This window comes from Oncorhynchus tshawytscha, linkage group LG01 (genome assembly GCF_018296145.1).
Source record: "Oncorhynchus tshawytscha isolate Ot180627B linkage group LG01, Otsh_v2.0, whole genome shotgun sequence".
NCBI lineage: Eukaryota > Metazoa > Chordata > Actinopteri > Salmoniformes > Salmonidae > Oncorhynchus > Oncorhynchus tshawytscha.
In genome coordinates this window covers 24,134,684-24,155,437 of record NC_056429.1, presented here as the reverse complement: position 1 = coordinate 24,155,437, position 20,754 = coordinate 24,134,684, and the positions used below count along the sequence as shown (strand labels likewise).

The following is a 20,754-nucleotide window of genomic DNA, read 5'->3' as shown; positions in this document are numbered from 1 at the left end:
AGGTTTATGACAGTCATAAATACCTCTTCCCCCCTTTTTCTTCTCTCTACCCTACTGAGGTTACATTTGCAAAATCAGAAGGTGGGGGGGAAATGAACTATATTCTGGTAATCCGACAAATGGAACATATGCGGTGGTACTTAATGCATATGATGTCAGTTCGGTTGTCATCTGAGACATTCTCATCAATGATAAAATTACAAACTCTACAGTGGAAAGTCTACACATCAGAATTCACATGGAATTGTTGTTCAATTTAAATGTTTGAATATTAAATTATTTGTGATCGGATGAAATGTGATTGTAGCTTCTACATTGTGAGATTTGGGTTTTCATAAGATAGGGCTCTGCTCAATCTGTGGCCCGCCCCTGTGAAGGGACATGGGCTATAAAACTTTTCAAACACGCCCTCCTCTCCCTTCCTATATAAGCCCTTGATGACAATATAACTCCTGTTCCGAGGACGTGAGGACGACGGTCCAATGTCAGAATGGTTCAGATAATAACTACAGAACGAAGCCAACATCAGCTTGAGCTTTGGTTGCGAATGGTATGAACTTTGAACTCTTATTCACTACAGAAATGATACCTCCTAGCCATTGAGTTAGCAACAGCAGACGCAAACGAGGGTTAGGAAGGAACAGACAGAGTATCCCGTCTATCACCCAATGACATTACTACAATGTATCCAATTGACAACCAGAGACATTCTTCAAAGGACTCGGTTGGGCAACACGGCCTTCCATCTACCACCAACCTACCGAAGCGCAGCTCAGAGTAAATAGTTATTGCATTTATTTTCCTTTTCCAAATGGGCGGTAATTTAGAATGCATAAGATACTGTATTTACGATAGCACAGCTTCTTCCCTTTGTTCCTCAGTCTTCCCGCTCTTTCACTCAAACCCAGCCCATTTTCTTTTGTGTAACAAGCTGTTATATCTGTTCAGCCCGCTAGGGACGTTTTCCTTTATGACGTAATTTGTAATCAAGTTATGATTTAATTATGTGTATGTGTAATTCTGTGTAATTAGTTAGGTATTTAGTAAATAAATGATTAAACCCAATTTTGTATTGCTGGTTCAAATTGTTAGCCAGGGTTCGTGCAGATAACCAAGAATTTAAAACTTTCAGATGACACTGAATTAAGATGACGATTAATATTGCCTGCTATTGATGTAAAATATTACTAGGTCTTTAAGAGTTTATTCGGAAGATATACAGCTCCATAAATATTATTTTGTGGTGCCCGACTCTCTAGTTAATTACATTTACATGATTAGCTCAATATTAATTACGGAGAAATTATTTTATAGAATAGCATGTCATATCACTTAATCAGGCATAGCCAAAGACACGACAAGACCAACTGCAATCTACATCAAAACAAGGCTCTTCATTATATACTCTCTGATTAAAACCTTATTGATGCCTTAAAAGCACATAATCCTAAACCAAAAGAGTACACTTTCTACTCGAACAGGAATAGAACATTCTCTAGAATCGATTTCATACTATTATCTACATCTCTAAATTGACCACCATGCTTACTGCTGCCAACTTCAAATCTATGAATCTCATGAAAGAGCCACAAGATGGCATTTCAACATTTCATAACTACAAAATCTTACATTCTGTGATCAATTTTAAATTTAACTAAATGAATTCATAATGATCAATACTAATTTAGTCGATGAACCCAGGATTCTATGGGATGCCACCAAAGGTTTTAGTAAAAATAATGCAACTGCATTTGGTTTGGATAAATCACAATGAACCCTTTGACACATACGATCATGTATTTGTGATAATTTTTCAGTGCTCCCTGCAGCGTACGATCAAAAATGTGATTGGAACAGTAGCAAAAGAACGTATGATGCAACAAACGCATCTAAACAGCATTGCTGTCTGAAAAGAATATAAACAAAGTTTTGTACTGATGGGATTTAAAGGTCTTCATAACTTTATTCCAACTTCATCATCCAAACATAACACAGAACACATCCACAGCTAAACTCATTCCATAATTGGGGCGGCAGGGTAGCCTAGTGGTTAGAGCGTTGGACTAGTAACCGGAAGGTAGCAAGTTCAAATCCCCGAGCTGACAAGGATTTGTCGTTCTGCCCCTGAACAAGCAGTTAACCCACTGTTCCTAGGCCGTCATTGAAAATAAGAATTTGTTCTTAACTGACTTGCCTAATAAAATAAAGGTAAAAAATTAAAACCAGTCTAAATAACAGGTTGTGCTGACAAAAAAACAAAACATAAGTTAGCGACCTAACAGCTAGACTAGTTTACAATGTACAACAGCTCCGGTGAAGGCCAGATTGAGAATTGAGCCAGGACACCAGGGTTAACACCCCTACTCTTACAATAAGTACCATGGGATCTTTAGTGACCACACAGCATCAGGACACCTGTTTAATGTCGCATCTGAAAGACAGCAACCTACACAGGGAAAACACTGCACTGGGTTATTGGGATATTTTTTTAGACCAGAGTGGGATGCAGGGTAGTATGCTGCTGGGTCTCATTGACATCATGATTTTACCTAGTATTTTTCTGAGTTCACAGTTGTCTCAAAACCATAAGTCAATCGAGTGAACTATCTCTTGTTATAACATCTTTGGTCTGACAAACACTTACGTGACAACCATAATGCATTGTATGATGTCAACGAAGATGGTGCCACAAATGGCCGGCAAATAGCTTAGCATTAGCTCATCTTAATCAGTACAACATTCATAAAGGCATTTTACACACAACATATGTGTCCATTACAATATATACAAGAATCAGAATGCATGATTTGTCACTAGTACTTGAAAACATGCGAATTAAACAGTAAATACATTATGATCCATACATACATATGGTGTGCTACAGCAGAAACGACAACACGATATACAGAAAATAAGCCACTTACTTTGAGAGGAATGTCCAAAGTCCAATTTGTAAGGAAAACAACCACGAAGGCAATGCGGGTGCCAGCCAGAAAATATGCTGGGGAAAATATTTATGCAAGGCCTGTTCTGACTAGAGATGTGCAATGTCTTCACACTTGATCTGGGGAAACACTAGGGAAGTCTTTGGGCTCTTGTTGAAGAGAGAAGTTTGTCCGGCTCAGTAAAGCCTCAAACATAAATTGTTCTCAACAGTGAAAAGGGCTACTTCTTATGTGAATTAAAGAGGAGGCGGAACACACCTAAATTCAAACTGTTGTTAGAAAATAAAACTTGTTAGAAAATCATTTTAAATTGACAAGTTGATATAGATAATTAGAAGGCTGTGTGCCTTGGTTTGAGGGCAGCGCGGGTAACTGTCCTGTTGCATAACAATCACATTTTGGAACAGTGAGAGCATTCTGACAACACGCACATAAAAAAACTCACACAGGGGCAACGGTTAGAGATATTTGGAACTCACATGTGAAAAGGTTAAAGAAGATATCAGAATTGGAAATGTTTTTAACTGTGTTCTTAACAAACACTCTTTTCAGACCAGGTAGCTATTACTCTTTCAAAAGTCAAGGCAGAACTTAAGTTATTGATAAGACAGAGAGCAGAATTTGCCATCTATCGGCTTAGCCTCAACCATTACTTCCATGGTAATCATCTGAGTTGTTTACTGGCCAACAAGCTATGCAGTAATGATCAATTAGCTAATATAGCAACTATCGAATCTAAAACAGGGAATTACTATCAGAACCCAAATGAATCAGTCAACGATTCTCCAGCTTCTATAAAGAACTGTAAAAGGTTGTCGACGTTGCTCCAAAAATCACGTTTCAAAGTATTTTTGTTGCTTCTGTAGTTCTGTATGTTCAATTTCTCCCAAAGTCAGATTTTGAAATTTAAGAGTTAAGTTTAGGCACTCAGCATTCCGAATGGTTAAGGTAACGGTTAAAGTTTGGGATAGGGTTTAAACAAAAAATACAAAAACAGTCTCCACGACTGGGATTGAACACACAACCTTCTGATCCTGATTCATGGGATTACGCATATTCGTCATCCTCGTCCACAATGTCCTAGCAAAACGCAAACATCTGCTATCTGAGCAGCTAACCGATCGCTGCAGCTGTACATAGTCTATCGGTAAATAGCCCACCCATTTTTACCTACCTCATCCCCATACTGTTTTTATTTATTTACTTTTCTGCTCTTTTGCACACCAATATCTCTACCTGTACATGACCATCTGATCATTTATCACTCCAGTGTTAATCTGCAAAACTGTAATTATTCGCCTACCTCCTCATGCCTTTTGCACACAATGTATATAGACTCCCTTTTTTTCTACTGTGTTATTGACTTGTTAATGGTTTACTCCATGTGTAACTCTGTGTTGTCTGTTTACACTGCTATGCTTTATCTTGGCCAGGTCGCAGTTGCAAATGAGAACTTGTTCTCAACTAGCCTACCTGGTTAAATAAAGGTGAAATAAAAAAATAAAAAAATAAATAGCACTGACTATTGCCCCTAGTGGCTGCTTTTGAAGGCATTTTCCAACATCCTCAGGATATGGATAGACATCAATCTTGGACAATCTCCCTGAGCTACCACCACAGCTGCATACATTATTTAGTTTTTTCCCTACACAATTCAGAATACACTTTTATGAGCTATGAACTAACTTGCAAATCCAAATTGTAGTCTAACGTTAGTTAGCTAGCTAGCTACCTGTAGCTAGATTGTCTAGCAAGCATTATGAAATTATATTGTTACATAACCAGCAGTATCTAGACAAGACACAATACAATGAGCCACAACCTAACTTAGTTGTGATGAGGTAGCTAGCTAGAGAGTTATCTAACTAGCTAGCTATGCTAACATTCGTTAAAATGCTATCTAGCCTGCCTCGCTATATCAAAAGAAAGCTACCTACATAACCAGCAATAGCGTTAACTAAGTCATTAGCTAAGTTATACTGTACCAGAGAGGTCATTATATTCCAGTATCTTCGGTTATTCTTCATTCTATAGCTTCATTCTATAGCTAGAGGACTCCTGATATCTCCAGGAGTGAAGTATATATATGTTGGTCTTTATCTGTTGTTTTCTAGTACTGTCTTTTTGCTAGCTAGGGCCATTTACTTTAAGTGCTGCCTGTCTTCTCAGTGACCTACTTGGTGTATGTATACAGTGTGTGCAAATGAGGTAAGATAAGGAAGGTAAGGAAATAAATAGGCCATTGTGACAAAATAATTACAATTGAGCAATTTAACACTGGAGTGATATATGTGCAAAAGATGAATGTGCAAGAAGAGATACTGGGGTGCAAAGGAGCAAAAATAAAACAAATAAATAACAGTATGGGGATGAGGTAGTTGGATGGGCTATTTACAGATGGGCTATGTACAGGTGCAGTGATCTGTGAGGTGCTCTGACAGCTGGTGCTTAAAGTTAGTGAGGGAGATATGAGTATCCAGCTTCAGTGATTTTTGCAGTTCGTTCCAGTCATTGGCAGCAGAGACCCAGAAGGAAAGGCGACCGAAGGAGGAATTGGCTTTGGGAGTGACCAGTGAAATATACCTGCTGGAGCGTGTGCTACAGGTGGGTGCTGCTATGGTGACCAGTGAGCTGAGATAAAGCGAGACTTTACCTAGCAAAGACTTATAGATGACCTGGAGCCAGTGGGTTTGGCAACGAATATGATTTGAGGACCAGCCAACGAGAGCATACAGGTCGCAGTGGTGGGTAGTATATGGGGCTTTGGTGACAAAACGGACAGCACTGTGATAGACTGCATCCAATTTTTGGAGTATAGTGTTGGAGGCTATTTTGTAAATTACATCGCCGAAGTCGAGGATCGGCAGGATAGTCAGTTTTACGAAGGTATTGTTTGGCAGCATGAGTGAAGGATGCTTTGTTGTGAAATAGAAAGCTGATTCTAGATTTAAATTTGGATTGGATATGCTTATTGTGAGTCTGGAAGGAGAGTTTACAGTCTAACCAGACACCTAGGTATTTGTAATTGTCCACATATTCTAAGTCAGAACCGTCCAGAGTAATGATGCTGGACGGGCGGGCAGGTGCGGGCAGCGATCGGTTGAAGAGCATGCATTTAGTTTTACTTGCATTTAAGAGCAGTTGGAGGCCACAGAATGAGAGTTGTATGGCATTGAAGCTCGTCTAGAGGTTAGTTAACTTCTTATCTTATGGCTGCAATCCCATTAACGGGATAATTTTCATCCAGAACCGCTGACTTGCATAGCGCCACATTAAAATAATATTACAAAAAATATTTATATTCATGAAATCACAAGTGCAATATTGCAAAACACAGCTTAGCCTTTTGTTAATCCACCTGTCGTGTCAGATTTTGAAAATATGCTTTACAGCGAAAGCAATCCAAGTGTTTGTGTAAGTTTATCAATCAATCGCTCGACAAAACATAATAAACACCTAGCATCAAGTAGCTTGGTCACGAAAATCAGAAAAGCAATCAAATTAATCTTTTACATTTGATGATCTTCGGATGTTTTCACTCACGAGACTCCCAGTTACACAATAAATGTTCCTTTGGTTCCATATGGATTATTTTTATATCAAAAATACCTCCGTTTGTTTGGCGCGTGATGTACAGATATCCACAGGAAAGAGTGGTCACGACAAAGCAGACAAATTCCAAATAGTATCCGTAATGTCCACAAAAACAGAATAGAAGCCACTTCCTGGTTTGATTTTCCTCAGGATTTCGCCTGCAATATCAGTTCTGTTATACTCACAGACAATATTTTGAGAGTTTTGGAAACTTTAGAGTGTTTTCTATCAAGTACTAATAATAATATGCATATATTAGCAACTGAGACTGAGGAGCAGGCCGTTTACTTTGGGCAACTTATTCATCCAAGCTACTCAATACTGCCCCCCAGCCATAAGAAGTTAACACAGTGTCCAAAGAAGGGCCAGAAGTATACAGAACGGTGTCGTCTGCATGGAGGTGGATCAGAGAATCACCAGCAGCAAGAGCGGCATCATTGATGTATGCAGAGAAAAGAGTTGGCCAGAGATTTGAACCCTGTGGCACCCCCATAGAGACAACAGGACAACAGGCCTTCCGATTTGACACACTGTCCTCTGTCTGAGAAGTATGAAGGAATATGAATTGAAATATTGTACCTCTAACCACCCACCCCAAAACAAAAAAAATGACAGAACAAACAAACGTGTGTGACATTTTTTTTTATTTGGCCTCATTAACCTGGGCACAGTGGCCATGCAAAGCTCTCTTCCCTCCCCATTTTCTTTTCAACTTTGAAGTTTCCTGCATATTTTGCTGCTGAACCAACCTATAGACGCGAGGCAGAATGAAAGCGATGAGCTGAAGGGGGGTCATGGCAAAGCCTATTCCCCCTACATTCAAAATTATCGCTCAGTATTTTATTTAAAAATTACTAGAACTCAATTTTTTTTGTTGCTTTCAAGGTCCCTTGATGAAGTGAGGCCTGAGGCAATTGTCTCTTCTACGCCACTGGTCAGGTGTTAAAACACAGTGAACAGGAGGGGTGAAACCTCTGACAGGAAGGTCTGTGTACTGTGTGCTACATCAGACTGTAGCTAGTCACAGATCACTAAATCCTGTCAACTTCCACTAGAACTTGCTGTCCATTCCCCTGTTGAACTCTCTATTTTAATCATTTGAAATACAGCATGAAGTCAGTGAATCACAGTATATCTGTTTCAAGGGTTCATTATCACTGATATTCTCCTCAGCATTTGAGGAGAGGGCAGGATTATGGCACACTCATATTTCAAGGTTTTTTAAATCCTCTTTTCATGACCACCACTTTAAATGAGTCTGTTCTGATACCTAATGGGCCTCACGGATTTAGAACCAAGGCAAGCACATATTTGACTCTAACCTGTCTCAACCCTCGTCAAAAGTTCAGTGTGCCAATGTATGGTTCAGATATCCAATGAGACATACCACACTGACTATACCATATTGTTGAAAAATGATCCGCCTGGTTATATCCATCATGTCATGAAAGTCAGGAATTGTTATGTCCTTACTGGCTGTACAATAATTCCATAATATCCTCTGAGTTGGTCATCTTCCAGCTGGCCAGGAGTGTATGTTCAGCAGGGTTGCCATTTGGTTGCTCTCTTTGAGCTTGTGGTATTGTAAAGCAAGTATTTGTTGTGGGAACCAAAGAGAGACAAGTCATGTTTTGAAAGCAGGGTATGTGTATGTGAAAAATATGGCTAGTGTGTATACCGACAGATGTATGTGGCATAGTTTGTCATTGTCTGACTATAAATGCGAGCCTGGCATTGGGCTGTGTCCCAGTCTGTTGTTGGAATGCGTAGCAAGGATTCTAGGGACATTGGAATTAGATGATTGGCTTTGGAACATGTGTGACAGATGGTTGGAAGCTGTGGTTGCTGAGTTGAGATACTCACAGATCTACGGACAGTTTCTGTCCACAGCCACAGCTTTGGGAAAGGATAGATTAAATTGATGATGGATCTACTGGCAGATGATGAGCTATATTTTTCAGAATATCTGACCTTTTTTTTCTCCGAAAATTGTAAATGTTTTATCTGAGTATGTATTCTGTATAACGTGGAGCATCTCAGGATCTTAGATGTACCTACATGCCCAATTCGGATGTCTGTTCCACTAATTGGTCTTTTGACCAATCAGATCAGCTCTGAAAAAGCGCTGATGTGAATAGATCAAATCAAATCAAATATTATTTGTCACATACACATGGTTAGCAGATGTTAATACGAGTGTAGCGAAATGCGTGTGCTTCTAGTTCCGACCATGCAGTAATATCTAACAAGTAATCTAACCTAACAATTTCACAACAACAACCGTATACACAAAAGTGTAAATTAATTAATAAGAATATGTACATTAAAAAAAATATATAAGTGTGTGATGGCCGAATGGCATAGGCAAGATGCAGTAGATGCTATAGAGTACAGTATATACATATGAGATGAGTAATGTAGGGTATGTAAACATTATATAAAGTGTCATTGTTTAAGTGGCTAATGATGCATTTATTACATACATTTTTTCTTTATTAAAGTAGCTAGAGATGAGTCAATATGTTTGCAGTAGCCACTCAATGTTAGTGATGACTGTTTAACAGTCTGATGGCCTTGAGATAGAAGCTGTTTTTCAGTCTCTCGGTCCCCGCTTTGATGCACCTGTACTGACCTCGCCTTCTGGATGATAGCGGGGTGAACAGGCAGTAGCTCGGGTGGTTGTTGTCCTTGATGATCTTTTTGGCCTTCCTGTGACATCGGGTGGTGTAGGTGTCCTGGAGGGCAGGTAGTTTGCCCCCGGAGATGCGTTGTGCATCTGATGTGATTGGTCAAAAGACAAATTAGTGGAAAAAATAACAGAATTGGGCTGCATGTCTAAATGCAGCCATAATGTTTCATGTTACTGTAGGAAGGAATAATAGCCAAATGACAAAAAAAGAGAAAGAATCCAGCATGTGCGCTGCCTGGTGCCAGTGTCAGTGTGAGGGGCTTTAGCAGAGGCCTGAAGCTGAGAACAAAACACAGTGGAGTCCTGCCGTCTGTCTCTAAACAAACAGGCAGTATTGGGCACCCAGTGCTCCTGCCAGCCCCTTCCACCATACCGCCACGCAGCCCGAAGTCGTCTGCTGCCTGGAGAGGTGACAGAGGGGCAAGGAGAGGGGTGCAGCCACAGTGCCATATGGATTTAGATTTGGGGGAGAAAGAACTAATGCCAAAACGTGTCTCCTACTGAGGCAGCTTCATGCATTCCTTTAGTAGCTTTGCTCTCTATCACACCAGAGTAGGATGCTGACATTCTCACGACGTAACAAATGTGAAAATGTTGCCGGAAGAAATGGCAGCAGTTTTACGGGCTCCCAACCAATTGTGCTATTATGTGCTTTTTTTCATGCTATTCGTACGGCAAAAAAATAGCTTCTGGATATCAGGACAGCGATCACTCACTAATTTGCAAGAGGAAGCGACGCAGGTACAGATGACACAGGATCTGCAGAAGGCTAGTGGGAAAGCTGGCGTTACCGTCAATATTACTCGCCAACGTACAATCATTGGACAATAAATTAGACGAGGTACGATCACGAATATACTACCGATGGGACATCAAAAACTATAATATCTTATGTTTCACGGAATCGTGGCTGAATGATGACATGGATATTCAGCTAGCGGGATATACACTGCATTGGCAAGATAGAACAGCACACTCCGGTAAGACGAAGGGGGGTGCACAAAATGGTGCACAAAATCTAAGGAAGTCTCTAGATTTTGCTCACCTGAAGTAGAGTATCTTGTGATAAAATACAGACCACACTATTTGCCTAGAGAGTTTTCAGCTATACTTTTCGTGGCTGTTCATCTACCACCACAGACGGATCCTGCCACTAAGACCGCACTCAGTCAGCTGTATAAGGAAATAAGCAAACAGGAAACCGCTCACCCAGAGGCGGCGCTCCTAGTGGCCGGAGACTTTAATGCAGGGAAACTTATATCAGTTCCACCTAATTTCTATGAACATGTTAAATGTGCAACCAGAGGGAATTTAAAAAAATATTTTATTAGGCAAGTCAGTTAAGAACAAGTTCTTATGACGGCCTAGGAACAGTGGGTTAACTGCCTTGTTCAGGGGCAGAACGATATATTTTTACCTTGTCAGCTCGGGGATTCAATCTTGTAACCTTCTGGTTACTAGTCCAACGCTCTAACCTCTAGGCTACCTGCCACTCCTGTACTCCACACCTGTACTCTCCGCCCTTCATTTGGTAAATCCGACCACAATTCTATCCTCCTGATTCCTGCTGACAAGCAAAAATGAAAGCAGGAAGCACCAGTGACTGCTTGACAGTCTATAAAAAAGTGGTCAGACGAAGCAGATGCTAAACTACAGGGCTGTTTTGCTACCACAGACTGGAACATGTTCCGGGATTCTTCCGATGGCATTGAGGAGTACAACATCAGTTACTGGCTTTATCAATAAGTGCATCGAGGACGTTGTCCCCACATTGACTGTATGTACATACCCCAACCAGAAGCCATGGATTACAGGCAACATTCACACTGAGCTAAAAGGTAGAGCTGACGCTTTCAAGGTGCGGGACTCTAACCCGGAAGCTTATAAGAAATCCTGCTATGCCCTCCGACGAACCATCAAACAGGCAAAGCATCAATACAGGGCTAAGATTGAATCATACTACACCAGCTCCGACCCTCGTCTTATGTGGCGGGGCTTGCAAACTATTACAGACTACAAAGGGAAGCACAGCCGCAAGCTGCCCAGTGACACGAGCCTACCAGATGAGCTAAATCACTTCAATGCTCGCTTCGAAGCAAGCAACACTGAGGCATGCGTGAGAGCATCAGCTGTTCCAGGTGACTGTGTCATCACGCTCTCCATAGCCGACATGAGTAAGACCTTAAAACAGGTCAACATTCACAAGGCTGTGGCGCCAGACGGATTACCAGGACGTGTGCTCTGGGCATGTGCTGACCAAATGGCAGGTGTCTTCACTGACATTTTTAACATTTCCCTGATTGAGTCTGTAATACCAACATGTTTCAAGCAGACCACCATAGTCCCTGTGCCCAAGAACACGAAGGCTCACGTCCGTAGCCATGAAGTGCTTTGAAAGGCTGGTAATGGCTCACATCAACACCATTATCCCAGAAACCCTAGACCCACTCCAATTTGCATACTGCCCAAACAGATCCACAGATGATGCAATCTCTATTACACTCCACACTGCCCTTTCCCACCTGGACAAAGGAACACCTATGTGAGAATGCTATTCATTGACTACAGCTCAGCGTTCAAAACACCATAGTACCTTAAAAGCTCATCACTAAGCTTAGGATCCTGGGACTAAAAACCTCCCTCTGCAACTGGATCCTGGACTTCCTGACGGGCTGCCCCCAGGTGGTGAGGGTAGGTAGCAACACATCTGACACGCTGATCCTCAACACTGGAGCCCCTCTGGGGTGTGTGCTCAGTCCCCTCCTGTACTCCTTGTTCACCCACGACTGCATGGCCAGGCACGACTCAAACACCATCATTAAGTTTGCTGACAACACAACAGTGGTAGGCCTGATCACCGACAACGACGAGACAGCCTATAGGGACGAGGTCAGAGACCTGGCCGGGCGGTGCCAGAATAACAACCTATCTCTCAACATAACCAAGACTAAGGAGATGATTGTGGACTACAGGAAAAGAAGGACCAAGCACTCCCCCTTTCTCATCGACGGGGTTGTAGTGGAGCAGATTGAGAGCTTCAAGTTCCTTGGTGTCCACATCACCAACAAACTAGAGAGGGCATGGAAAAGCCAATTCCCCCTCAGGAAACTAAAAAGATTTGGCATGGGTCCTCAGATCCTCAAAAGGTTCTACAGTTGCAACATCAAGAGCATCCTGACTGGTTGCATCACTGCCTGGTACGGCAATTGCTCGGCCTCCGACCGCAAGGCACTACAGAGGATAGTGCGTACGGCCCTGTACATCACTGGGGCTAAACTGCCTGCCATCCAGGACCTCTACACCAGGCGGTGTCAGAGGAAGGCCCTAAAAATTGTCAAAGACCCCAGCCACCCTAGTCATAGACTGTTCTCTCTACTACTGCATGGCAAGCGGTACCGGAGTGCCAAGTCTAGGACAAAAAGGCTTCTCAACAGTTTTTACCCCCAAGCCATAAGACTTCTGAACAGGTAATCAAATGGCTACCTGGACTATTTGCATTGTGTGCCCCTCTTTTACGCTACTGCTACTCTCTGTTTATCATATATGCATAATTATTTTAATCATATCTACATGTACATACTACCTCAATCAGCACGACTAAACGGTGCCTGTATATAGCCGCACTACTGTATATAGCCTCGCTACTGTTATTTTTCACTGTCTTTTTACTGTTGTTTTTATTTCCTTACTTACCTATTGTCCACCTAATACATTTTTTGCACTGTTGGTTAGAGCCTGTAAGTAAGCATTTCACTGTAAGGTCTACACCTGTTGTATTCGGCGCACGTGACAAATAAACTTTGATTTGATTTGATGTGCTCAGAGGTTTATAAAAACGGAAAATCATGTTTTAATGACACCACCACCTATCAGAAGAGAAGCCTTAGGGGATGAGGGATATCCAGGAAACATACAGTATCACCACAATGCCTTTGTTCTCATTACAACTTAGAACTAGTTTGTTCAAGAAACTGTGTAGTACTGTATGTAAACGTAAAGGCCATGTTGCAAGTCAAATTTGCCAATATTAGTAGAATATACACCCCTTGTTGGAGGAAATATATATTTACATTTTTTATTCACCGGGCTGATAAAGAAAGACACGTGTGAAGCGCGTACGCTAGTAAGCAATGCCCCCTCAAGTGCATGAGATTTTGCCTGTGATGTTCGTTCAGGTGAAGACTCGAGCTGACTGGGACGACATCTGTGAAGACACCGGCTCTCCTTGGCCTGAAGTCCTAGAATAAAACTAAAAGGATCTGCTTGAAGGCTATCATCTCTTGTATACGTGTACATTATTTTTGTTAGTAAAAGGCATGAACTTGTGAGCTGGTTTTCTAACTTATTCATCCTACTTTACTAGCAACTGGCAAGCTGTATCAGATGCGAAGGGTAAACAAATAGCTATATTTGCTAAGATATCCATCTAATTGTTGATCAAAAAATATCATTATCTATCTAGCTAGGTAGATTTAAACTGCTGGCTAGCTAAGTTAGCTAACGTTACCTAAACCCCACCATTAGTCTGAGTTCACCACCTTAGCTAGCTAAGTGGACTGTAGCTACGTTTCTAGAAAATTACAACTATATAGCTACGGTATAATACTGACTATTGTGAACACTTTTAATCAAACTACTTCGTTCCTCTGCTCGTTTATTGTTCCACTGGTGAGTGAAAAAATGACAAGAAAAATGCCCCTCTAGATTTCACTGCAAGTAGGCTAATTTTGGTGTAATATGGTTGAATAGGCTTGTTCAAATTTACATTAGTGTTTCATTAGTTAACTAAGTTACTGACTGACTAGGCTAATTCTTATTCATGTTTTTGGTGTTGTTGCATTTCCAATGAAGAGAGTTAGATCACTAGAAAGTAGCATGCACTCAGACCAGAGCCCGTATTCACATAGCATCTCAGAGTCAAAGTACTGATTTTAGGATCAGATTGGCCTTTTATATCACAATGAAGGATTACATTGACAAGGGGGAGCTGGTCCTAGATCACTATTCCTACCCGGAAGACGCTTTGTGAATACGGGCGGTGGAGAAAGCTGTTGCTCAAAAAATCATAAGCTCTGTGTATTTGTCTGTTTAAATTGAAGTTATCACAGAAGTTAGTCCAAATTTGAAAACCAACATGACAAACATGATACGAAAAAGTTATTGTTTTGGAATCTTACAAAAAAGGAACCTTTGGAGTTATAGAGCAGCCAAAGTGCATCGTTAGACATTTTGTTTTCCCTTCCTCTAACTAAACATAGAATCAGCATTTTTAGGCAAAGGTTTTTAAGAGCCACGTTACTAACGAAGACACTTGGAAACACCTTGGCTACTAAATTAACATAGTAAGAAGGTTCTAACAATGATCTTAACAGTGTGAAGGCTCTGGGAAACGAGGCCCAGATTATTCCATCAGTAGGCTAAAGGTAGAGACTGAGGGCAGCTTTTAAGGGGACTCTAGAGCAGTGGACCAGAGTGACTCATGTTTTCAGAACCCGCCCTTGATGGGATTCCTGCCTCATTAAACCACTAACAACTGGAAAACACAAGGCTGGCTGGACAGCGCTGCTTACATCCATAATCTCCTCAGCAGCCATAATGGCCTTTGTTTTTATTTAAAAGATTATTGTGGCTGGAAAGTGTATTACATGAAAGGACACAATTGGCATGGCCAGACTATCGCATTTAGGGCCCCGGGGCACCAACCTTTTTTTGGAAATCATCTATCTTACTATATTTCAACACATTTTGCCATGGTGCAGAGAAAAAACGACTGTTTATTAGCTCATCTCGTGCTTTTTTTCCACATTTTGCCATCAGGCAGAGAGAAAATGTGCAGTTTAAAACATCATTTCCTGCTATTCTATTTTTTCCCACATGAGACTGAGAGAACATTTAGCAGTTTTGAAGCGAATTCCCTGCAATTCTAAACATTTAACTATCATATGCTATCTGGGAGCCCGATCGGTTATCCAGCCCTAAAGGTTGAGCTATATTTCTGCAGTTTGTACATCAGTGTCAACAATGTGAGCTGTGATTTTTTTATTTTTTTATTTCACCTTTATTTAACCAGGTAGGCAAGTTGAGAACAAGTACTCATTTACAATTGTGATCATCTCTGATGTTAAAATACTTTAGCAGGTATGCAGGGGGCACTATTATCTCACAAGTGCACTTCTCCACGTGCAACCTGACTGTGTATTATATAACTGTCTCAGACATTGAATTAATCCATTTATTTTATTACTATATCAATATACTGTATTTCATGGTATTCAAAATGCCAGGGTTTCGAGTGTTTGAGAAAGAGACGAAGCAGTCATGAATTATGATAGTGACATTTTATATTGAGCCGTGAATAATTCTCTATGAAATCTATATTGAAACAGATATTTTGTATAACCAAGGCAGGAGTTATGTGAAGCTTTACTGATGCATCACTCTGGATCTGCAGGATCTAGCTTCTAATCGTACATTATTCTGCTTCTAAAAGGTGAGTGTGCAATTGATAATGTAATAACGCCATTTACGAGAAGAAACAACAAAGCTCTTCAACACCTCATTTTATTGTCCCAACATTCAAAAGTACAAATAATTCAAACACAACAGTTTTATGAGAAAAAAAACAAAACATTTACAGCAAGATTTTTATTTTGTTTCCAGTTTCAGAAATTACCTAAACTAGCAAGGATAACATGAAGTCATTCATCGCAGTAATTGGATTAAGAATACTAAGAATAACAGCAATAATAATAATAATAACAATAATCAATAATCGATAAGTGATAGCATAAGTAAGAGGGACCAGTAAGGCCCTGTGAACTTTTTTCTTATTTTTTGTCTTTAAAGATAGTTAATAGATTTTCAGATAGTAAACAAACACATTTTAGGAGAAAATAAAAAATGACAAGAGCCTTGTTCCTCTCTTTACCTTCCCTCCTACACTACTGGCTGTTGATTTCCTATTGGCAGGCTGCCACTATAAGGCGCTACAGGGGATGGTGTGAGCCATAGGGGTTGGACATAGACCGAGGTGACACAGCCCCATGTATCAAACACCCTTACAAACACACACATACACACACACACACACACACACACACACACACACACACACACACACACACACACACACACACACACACACACAAACGTTTTCACAAACACACTCACACGCATGAACACACAGACGCACAAGAGGGTCTAGACAGAACACAGGCACACATCATAAGAGTTTAAAAGACATAGGAAATATGTTCACACATCAGAACGACATTCTACTGGGGTTGTTGCATAATTCAAGCTCCCAACAGCTCTGGAGCATGAAAAGGGGTCCGTTGGTGTTCTGAGGTCAGAACCGTATAGTGGTTTGATGATGTCAGATGGGCTGCCTAAGACGTGGTTATGAGAGAGTATGTATATGCATGTCAAAGTGTTTATAATGTCCCTACACCTCATGTTTTCTGGTTCAACAAAATCCAATTCAGTACTTCTGGAACCATTCCCGACCTTTACCTTTCAAAATATATATAATATTATAGTATATAAAATATAGAATGGGTACAATCCATGAAATACCTTCAGTCTTTTTAAATTGCAACAACTGCCATAAGTACAGTTAGTGTGCAATGTTCAAGATCTCTTTAAAGAGATGTTCTTAAGTAACTTTCAAACATGATGATTCTCTAAAAATAAGTTTGACTCTTAGGTGAATTGACTGATTACTCAAGTGCAATGAATGACCCTCAAATACAATGGACATTTATTTGCTCATCAAATTCATGTGCCCGAGTTTCCAAAATTGGATGTTATAAAATGTTTGAAAACTGAAAACTATACTTCAGACCCACATTTTTGCATAAAGTTTCATCACAAAGCGGTAGTGTGGAGGGAGGGTGCGGAGTGGCTTTAAAACGACACAAACTGATCACAGGTTATATTGAACCAGAACAACTGTTATAACATTCTATTAAGACTAAACTGTATTGAAAAAGATTTAAAGATTTTGTTTAACAAGACAAGAAAAAAGCAATAGCAAATTTAACTATCAACTAGGTTATGCATAGCGAGTAACTGTTTCTAGTAACAAGGGAAGAGCGTCACCAACCCTCTTGACATTTTTTTTAGTTTTCAACTTTTGGATTTTTTATATTGTAATTTTGATATATCGGTACAAAGCACAAACGTACTAAAAGTTCTCAGTGCAGTGGACTAACGGAAGAGCCTCTCCCCTAGTCGCTTGGTTCCCTTTTGCTCAGAAACCTCCCTCCCTGTACCAGAATCACGTAAATACACAGACCGAACAAATAAATACCAAAATAAATAAATCATTAATATAAATAAATAAATAGTTGAATCAATGAAACAATCAATAAATAATTAATAAATACGATATTTTATAAGCTTTTGTTAAATTTATTTTGCCGCGGTAGTTAACAAAAATGTAATCCAAAACGTTTTTTTCCCCCCACAAGCGACATGACAACATATTAAACAGGATTCCTCACGAGTTTTCTAAATAACTGAACCATCACTTCATAAAGTTGTCATATGAAAAGACAAGCTAAAACAAAAAACAGTGACAACTCATATAGATATAGATATTGTAAAACAAATGTAGACTATATATTATCTATTTGTACACAACAAATAAAGACACCGTTGTAATAGATCCTTTGAGGAAACAAATATCTAGACTAACATAACTAGCTAATTATTATAGAATTTTGACAATGCTTCACACTCAGCAAGTAACCTAAAAGTCAGCAAGCCAAAGAAAACTGTTTTAGGTGATTCTTACATGGCCCAAAGTCTGTCATCTGGTTTTTCAGCAAGGAATAATCTAACCAGATGGGGGCCAACAATAAAAGTAAAAAAGAACAGCAGCTCAATTCAATGTCAGCATCAAAGTATTTTTTTCCTCTAAACAACACATAGAACAACAAACTTGGATATTTAAGATACGTGAATCATGTAATATAGCACCTACTGTTGATCGCTAAAGGACGTTCTTTTCAAATTCCACAAAATGATAGCAAAGAAATCAATAGATAATGTAGGTTTTCTAAATGGATAGATGTGTATATAGTCATTACTGATATCCCATAGACTGACAAAAAGAAAACAAGTGGACAATGCTTCTTGCTTTGGGCTCCGGACTGTGAGGATGGTTAGGCCTTGAAAGACCTCTTTCCCTTCCCTTTTGGGTATCGCTGTTGAATAATTACGCACTATGAAAAATTACGAAGATCATCTGCCTCAATTTGCATCCCTTGACAAAACCTTCCATCTACAAAATCATCGCCAATCAATTTCTCCTAAAAACAAACAACCTTTGATCCTAAAAAGTACCACTGCAGAACGAACAAGACAAGGTGGCGCACATCCCTCCCCCCACCCTCTAATTAGCCAGTCAAAATATTTTCTATTTTTTCAAATCCAGATTCTTGTAAAAATTCTTCAATAATTCTTATTTTAATTATCATATTATAAAAATAGATTTTCTTCTCTTTATTTTTTATTTTTCTAAATGCATTTTCAAGCAAAGAGATTTTCTCTTTGGCAATTGTGTTTTTTAAATCACTTAACGTGTCACCAGGAAAGCTAACCCATCCCCTCCCTCTCCCGATCTCCCAAACCCCAGTGAGGAAAGACATGTTTTGTTTGCAATACAAAACATTTTTTTTAAATTTTTTTCTGCATCAGAGAAAACAGGATTGTGTAATCCCTTAGAATTTATAGGGGTTTTTAATATACACAACAAATGAATGAATGGTCACCAATTTAAAAAAGAGCCCCCTCCCTTCTTCTGTCAGGGAGGCATAATTCTAACGACAGTGGATCCGGATTTAAAAAAGAAAGAAATCCTGAATCAAGAACAAGAAAGTTCAATCTAAAAAGGATATTCTCTTCTTTGAAATAAGGGGACTGGTTTTGCTACTGTTTACATAGAAGAGAAAATCATTTAACAATCACAAGAACAGAAAGGATATACAACAGGAATCCTGTATTATCACAGGGATTCCCAAATTATGGATATTTTTATCTTTCATTTTGTAATACTTAGGCAACATTGGCTTATAGGTCCAAAGCTATATTATAAGCCGTTTCTAGTTCTTTTTTGTTTGTTTGTTTGCTGTGTTCCTGTTGGAGAGTTGCTGTGTTGGGCGATTATAAGGGTGATGGTGGTGACAGGGGATTTGGAGTGAGGAGGGGTTCAGGACTTGTGGGTCTTGTTGGTCTTGAATGAGACTTGCAAGACGCGGTCGCCCAACCGGTACCCATTAAGACTGGCGATGGCCATAGCCGCCTCGTCGTAGTTCGTCATGGTGACGAAGCCGAAGCCCTTGCACTTGTTGGTGTTGAAGTCGCGGATGACCTTGACGTTGTTGACCGCTCCGAAGGGCCCGAACAGCTGCCACAGGACGCTCTCGTCAGAGTCTGGAGACAGGTTGTAGACAAAGATGCACCAGCCAGTGCCTGTGTGGCCAGGGATGTTCATGCCCACCAGGCTAGTCATGCTATCAATGGTGATAGGAGAAAACCTGCACCACAAGATAGACAGGGAGAGAGATAGGGAGGGAGATAAAGAGCACAATGTTAAGTGAAACAATTGTCAAATTGAGAGAAATAGGAAACCCACTGCGTGTGCATGGATTTGCTAGCTCTGAGCTTGTAGGACAAGCCATTTCCCTATACACTCAAGTTCCCCTCCAAGTGTCCAAAGTGAAACCAAACTCAAGCATCTACTGTATTGGTTTTAAGTATTTATAACTACCTCCAACCAGCCCTCAGTACATACAGTGCCAACCAACAGCTCTAGCCTTCCTATCCATCCAACATGTATTATTACCAGTGTTACCCAGTGCACAATGCACTGTGGGTATGTCTGTCTGTGTACAGTATCCTCCTGCTATACTATCTCCCCTCTATCGCTCCTCGCTATTGACTGAGCGGCTTCTTCTCAAGGCTGACTGCTCTGCGGGGGCCTGCTGGGAAATGTCTCCAGCAGCAGCATACGAGGGAGAGAGGCACAAGGGAAGCTTTTCTCCTTCTGTCTCCCTGAGTGCCTCTATTGGGAACTAAATTGCAGGAACTTGCTGAATTAAAACATTTTTAAATTCATCAGATATTGAGTATGCAACCAAGTAAATCTGCTCTTATTCGCCCTGTAATCTTCTCCCTTTTTGCAATACAGAGATTTGAATGCTCAGTTGACTTCACCTACTGCCTTTCTGCTTAAAGGAAATTGCCACTTTAAATAAAAGTTAAATTGTATAAAAGGTTAATTTCTTATGCCACCTCTGTAGGAATGACTATAAGCATTATTGGGTATGCTTTAATTGAGATTTCCGCTTTACTGCAGCTGTCTCAGAAGAAGCCTCCTCCTTATTCAGGAAGGAGAAAACCAAATGGAAAACGGAAGCCCTTTACAGCCCAGTACCAGTAGCAATACGACCAAAGTGTATTTCATCCACCAACACTGCAGTCATATGTTTTGGGGTGGATGAGGATGACAGTGATCATAGT

At 40.2% G+C, this 20,754-nt stretch overlaps 1 protein-coding gene across 7 annotated transcripts in view; it reads right to left on the bottom strand.

The window, feature by feature from the left end:
• Nucleotides 1–15,771: 15,771 nt before the first annotated feature.
• Nucleotides 15,772–20,754, bottom strand: part of LOC112246858 (ELAV-like protein 4) — an 89,885-nt gene continuing 84,902 nt past the window's right edge. For all 7 annotated transcript variants that reach the window (XM_024415616.2, XM_024415688.2, XM_024415474.2 and 4 more), the window contains one exon: nt 15,772–19,769. In XM_024415616.2, coding sequence (XP_024271384.1) covers nt 19,442–19,769 — 328 coding nt within the window. In that variant the 3' untranslated portion in view covers nt 15,772–19,441. The remainder of the gene's footprint in view (nt 19,770–20,754) is intronic.